Raw genomic sequence first — 6,000 nt, 5'->3', positions numbered from 1 at the left:
CATTTATCTGTTGAAGGGAACCTAGGTTGGTTCCATAGTTTACTATTGTGAATTATGCTGCTATGAACATTGATTTGGCTGTGTTACTGTAGTATACTCATTTTGAGTCTTGTGAGTATAAATTGAGGAGTGAGATAACTGGGTCAAATGGTGGCTCCATTCCAAGTCTCCTGAGGAATCTCCATTCTGCCATCTGTGTTTTTGCTGCTCACTTCTGCAGTGCTAGGTACCAACCCAGAGCATTGTTATGCTAGGCAAGTGCTCTACCACAAAGCTACACTCCTGACCTGTTTTTATTTTTTAAGGTGCCTATCCAGGCAGCAAAACATCAAAGTCTGTATTTCTTCCCAGGCCTCTTATGTAAGGAGCTGAAGGGGAAATAAAATATACAGGATGAAAAGATGGCAACGTTGCCACCCCCAGGACCTCAGAGCTTTGTCCACTTCACAAAACAGTCCCTTGCCCTCATTGAACAACGCATTGCTGAAGAAAAAGCAAAGGAACCCAAAGAAGAAAAGAAAGATGAGGAGGAGGATGGTCCAAAGCCAAGCAGTGACTTGGAAGCCGGCAAGCAGCTGCCCTTCATTTATGGAGACATTCCGCCCGGCATGGTGTCAGAGCCCCTGGAGGACCTGGACCCATACTATGCAGACAAAAAGGTGAGTTCTTGGGACGTCAGTGGCAGGTTTTTGTTGGCTTCCTTCTGTACAAAAACAACAACAACAACAAAAAAATTAAATTGAGGTTAATTTGAACTTAGTGAACATATCATCATCAAAATATTAAGTTAAATACATACATAGTAAATTCAGAATATGTGCTTCTAATTTTTCATTAATCCAGATTTTAGTGTTGCTAATTTGGTTTCTTTAGTCTTTTTAAAGGGTTCAGTAGTATACTATTCTGCCTGTCTGAATATGACACACTGATCCCACAAATTTCAGTCATTATTTTCCCTGCTCATAGTTAATTCCTGAGTGTATAAACTCAAAAATTTCATGAAAATGTTTAATACAAATGAATATTTCTGATTTAAAATTTTAAACACCAAAATCATTATTTTTTTTATTTTATTTTTCAGATTTCAAGAACAGGGTAGCTTGAACTTGACAAGGCTACATAGCAATGTTATGACTTCCATGCTAGCTTGGACTCTTATCATCACCACCTGTAGCATAATTGTTCACATTCTTTCTATTTGTAGAAAGAATGGATGAATGGATTTTTTTAAAAGCACGGGGTATTATTGTTTAAGAAAAATCAAGGACTACTTATTAATTTTAAAACTGATATTCAATGTGAAAGTGAATTTTATGTCACCATTTAGACATACCTGATGTAGTGAAAGGGAACAGGAAAATAAGAGCATGTGAAAATAATTGTTTCTGATTGGCCTCTTGAGCACTTGTTGCCACTTACAAATAAAAGTGAAAATTCATGAAATTATCTCCCCAGTTGGGTTAATGCTTATAGCCAGAAGGCCACTGATAAAGAATAAGCAACATAATGAAGGCTAAGGCAGTGCCTTCTAGATGACACAAATAACTTGGCTGCCATGACAGGGATTTAAACCTGGTCTTTCTGAATTCCAGGGCAATGGCTTGGGTTGTTTTAATGTTTTCCTGTAGCAATTATTTTCTCATTTGTTTTTCACTTCTCACATACAGAAGCGATAGATAATGTCACTCGTTACACAATGGATATAATATTTTAAGAAAGCTTATTTTTGCTTTTATTATTTTTTAAAATTACCATGGATGGTTGGCAAGAAAGTTTTTTTTTTAACTTATAATGTTTTAATTTTAGCCATCACTATTATTACAATTAAAATAGGGAAATTGAACTGAGTGTTTGGAAGGATTCTTCCAACTCTGACATTCCTTAAATTTATGAAAATATATTTTGGGAAAACTCATTTACTATTAACCATGACAATTGTCAGCAAGTATTAAAATTCTCAAAATTTGATGATTAAAATTAGAGATGCTACTTTCTGCCTGATTAGATTAAAATGTAGTACAATGGAAGAGAAAGAAGTTATATTTATTTGTTTGTTTAGTTATTTATTTTACTGGGGATTTAACCTAAGGGTGTTTAAACACTGAGCCACGGCCCATTTAATTTTTTTTTTTTTTTAATTTTGAGACAGTGTCTCCCTAAGTTGTTCAGGGCCTTGCTAAATTGCTGAGGCTGACTTTGAACTTGCAGTACTCCTGCCTCAGCCTGGAATTATAGGCATGCACCCCTGTGCCTGGTAAAAATTGTATTTTAACTAATTTCAGTAGCTACAAATTATTGTTGCTATTGAAGAGATATATGAAAAAGAGAAAACATAGTATTTTGGAAGCATTAAGAAATGCATGATTATAAATATAATTGAAAAGAATCAGAGTTCATTGATCATGGTGATATTGATAGTTGTGTTGTGACCCTGGAAGCAACTTGCCTGAGTTCAGTGGCACTATTTTTTAAAGATGACACTACCAAGTGAAGCCCAACTGCTGTTATCATGTGCTATACTGAAAATTTACATTCTTAACTTCATACTGTTTTCTTTTTACTCCTGCAGACTTTTATAGTATTGAACAAAGGGAAAGCAATCTTCCGTTTCAATGCCGCACCTGCTTTATACATACTGTCTCCTTTCAGTCGTCTGAGAAGAATATCTATTAAGATTTTAGTACACTCATATCCTTTCCAAAATATATACTTGAAAGATATTGGAGAGCAAAGTTTTTACTACTGTATTAGAATATAGGTTTTAGTTCTTTTGCATCTTGAATGACCCTGGTTTTAATTTATGGATTTCAATATAAATCAGTGTAGATCTCAGGATTAGGAGAATGTCATTATTAGCATTTTTATAATATTACTTTTATTTATTTTTCAAAAAACCAAAAAAAGAAAAAAGAAAGAAAGAAAGAACCAAAACTATAAGCTCCTTTAGGTTCTTTTCTAAGGAAAAGTTGTTCATATTTCAGCATGTATTATCATCCAATATTCAAAGTTCCTATTGTGGTCTCTTGTGCTCCTTGATTCTAAGCTACCTTATTCAGCATGCTTATCATGTGCACTATTCTGACAAACTGCATATTTATGACCATGAGTAGCCCTCCAGAATGGACCAAAAATGTAGAGTAAGTGGATATATATTTTAATATAGTTTCACATTATCATTTTCATCCTTTCCTTTCCTTCTAGAAAGTTAGCTTCATAAAAATCATGATGTTTATCCTCTTCCTATATAGTTGCTTTTCTTTAATTTATTTTTTTCTCAATGCTATTATCTCACTAGCAGTAGATTAGAATAATTTGATACCATATTTTCAAGAACAAACTCATCAGCTCCCTTGCCCTGTTCTTAAACATGTCTTCTATCTCTTGTTCTTGAGTGTATTTTTGATAGGAGGAACCTAGGAATTTTCTAGGCAGACCTAACACCTATGTTCTTGGTTATTTCAAGCATCTTCTCTGTCTGGAAATGTTTCTGATATGTACATTTTAAGAATTTCTGGAAAGAACTTTATTGCAATTTATTTTAATAGAAAGTAGGTCTATAAACAAACAGTATCTGCCAATAGATGTCTTTGGTTAATCAGAGGACATAAGTAATAAAGATTTACACAAAGCTATATTCTTTTCACACCTAATATACCTATGGGTTCCTGTGTTTAGGTACACTTTTACTGGAATATATACTTTTGAATCACTTGTAAAAATCCTTGCAAGAGGCTTCTGTGTAGGAGAATTCACTTTCCTTCGCGACCCATGGAACTGGCTGGATTTTATTGTCATTATTTTTGCGTAAGTACTCTCATTTTTTTGGAATGGCGAACTCATGAAAATCTCAGACAGCACAGTATTACAGTAAGAACAACCCATGGGGTCTGATTTTTCCTGCATACATAAGGGTTGCAGTTAACAGAACAAGAAGCTGTATGAAAGTTACTTGTTGATAGGTAAATAATACATTTTTCAGATAGAGTATTTCCTATTCAAATATATATGACATCAAGATTGATCACCTTCATGCTTAGAACTTGAGTGAATCACCTATGCAGTACCAATTAGGTGTGCATTTTTTCCAACATTTTACTTAAAAATCTTAAAAATCTGTAAGAAGTACAAAAATATCCTCAAGTTATTATAAGTATGGTGCTCTTTTTATTAACTTGTATTATTCAAGGTCTAATGTGGGGGCTGGGGGTGTAGCTCAGTGGTGGAGTGCTAACCTAGCACATGTGAGGCACTAGGTTTGATCCTCAGCACCACATTAAAAATAAATAATATAAAAGTATTGAGGCCATGTACAACTAAAAATTTAAAAAAGGGCTAATACATGTTTTAAAATAAAAAAGTGTTTTATGGGAATTGTCACTATTTACTAGACCTAATATTAATGCCTTTTATATGCATTCCATATACATCTACAATTTATATTTGAGGGAAATATTACATTAAGACATTTTTTTAAACAGAGAGAGAGAGAGAATTTTTAATATTTATTTTTTTAGTTTTCAGAGGACACACATCTTTATTTTATTTTTATGTGGTGCTGAGGATCGAACCCAGCACCCCATGCATGCCAGGCGAGCGCTACTGCTTGAGCCACATCCCCAGCCCAAGACTTATTTTTAATTTATTTATATTGTTACTCTTCCCAAATGTGTTTCTCAGAAACATTTATTTATCTTTAAACTCAAACTTAGGTACATTATTTTCTATTATTTTGAATCATAAAAGTAATCTATGTTCTTTGAATCCTTTAAGCAATTCAGAAGTGTCTTAAGATTTCTAGCCTCTGATTCCCTCACCAGAGACCACCTCCTTATTCATCAGACTTCCTATTTGGGGGTCACATATGATGTTGTAGTTCCATCTGCTTCCTGCCGATTAGAAAACTTTATGCTAAAACAGATTACTCTTCCCGTAGTCTCTTTTTTCTATCGATGCAATTTACAACCATGAAATCACCCTCTTAAAGTGTGCCATACAGTATTTTTAGTATGATCACAGATGTGTAACCATCACCACTGTCTAATTTGGAGACATTTTTACAAATGACCCTGGACCTGGACCCATCAGCAGTCACTTCCATTCCCTTCTCTCCCAGACTCTTGGAAAACACTCACCTTTTTTGTTTGTTTGTTTGTTTTTCTTTATGGATTTGCCTCTTCTTATGGATGGACGCATAAAGTATGCAAGTGTCTGACCTATTTCTCTTAACACCCTGTTTTCAATGTTTTATAGAAATTTAAAAATCTGCATTACTTTAATGTTGCTGGGCTAGTAATTGAAGCATTTGTTTAAGCAATTAAGCAGTTGATATTACAGTTTCATCTTGTTTTCATCAAAGGAGTCAAAGCAAAACCAATTAGATTAAGTTAGTTAAAAATTAAAAAAGACTTATAGAACTATGTATTTAATGAAGAGTAACAAACAGAGAAACTACCTTGACTAAAGGCACAGGTAAGTATCATAGAGTCTATCTAAATTCTGAATAACTCTGATTTAATTCTACAGGTATTTAACAGAATTTGTAAACCTAGGCAATGTTTCAGCTCTTCGAACTTTCAGAGTATTGAGAGCTTTGAAAACTATTTCTGTAATCCCAGGTAAGAAGTAGTTGGTGTGAAACATTAGGCTACTCATAACTCCAACTGTTTGGGAGTTGTTCTTTGTCTGTTTGTGTGTGTGTTGTCACCGTGTTTGTGTATAAACTCCCCTATTGCAGATATGTGACAGAGTTTGTGGACCTGGGCAATGTCTCAGCGTTGAGAACATTCAGAGTTCTCCGAGCATTGAAAACTATTTCAGTCATTCCAGGTGAGAGAGGGATTAAACACAAGAGCTGACTTTGATCTTTTGGAGGAAAGATAAAAAAAAATTTCTCTTATGTGATTTTAACTAAGTGTGAGACCTTTCATTTTCCCACAATCACAATTAAAAGTCAGCCTTTGAGTTTAATCAGTTGCATGGGTGTTGGAGAATGAAGATGAC

General features: G+C 34.2%; 1 protein-coding gene across 3 annotated transcripts in view; it reads left to right on the top strand.

The window, feature by feature from the left end:
- The first annotated feature begins 401 nt into the window (after positions 1 to 401).
- Positions 402 to 6,000, top strand: part of Scn9a (sodium voltage-gated channel alpha subunit 9) — a 90,970-nt gene continuing 85,371 nt past the window's right edge. For 2 of the 3 annotated variants that reach the window (XM_026411136.2, XM_026411133.2), the window contains exons 1-5: positions 402 to 659; positions 2,570 to 2,688; positions 3,048 to 3,137; positions 3,676 to 3,804; positions 5,524 to 5,615. In XM_026411136.2, coding sequence (XP_026266921.2) covers positions 402 to 659; positions 2,570 to 2,688; positions 3,048 to 3,137; positions 3,676 to 3,804; positions 5,524 to 5,615 — 688 coding nt within the window. Of the gene's footprint in view, positions 660 to 2,569; positions 2,689 to 3,047; positions 3,138 to 3,675; positions 3,805 to 5,523; positions 5,616 to 5,734; positions 5,827 to 6,000 lie in introns of all 3 variants that reach the window. The other variant, XM_026411135.2, reaches the window with a different exon arrangement.

Source organism: Urocitellus parryii, chromosome 1, assembly GCF_045843805.1.
Source record: "Urocitellus parryii isolate mUroPar1 chromosome 1, mUroPar1.hap1, whole genome shotgun sequence".
Classification (NCBI taxonomy): Eukaryota; Metazoa; Chordata; class Mammalia; order Rodentia; family Sciuridae; genus Urocitellus; species Urocitellus parryii.
The sequence above is the reverse complement of the archived record's forward strand: the minus strand, read 5'-3'. Positions and strand labels throughout refer to the sequence as shown.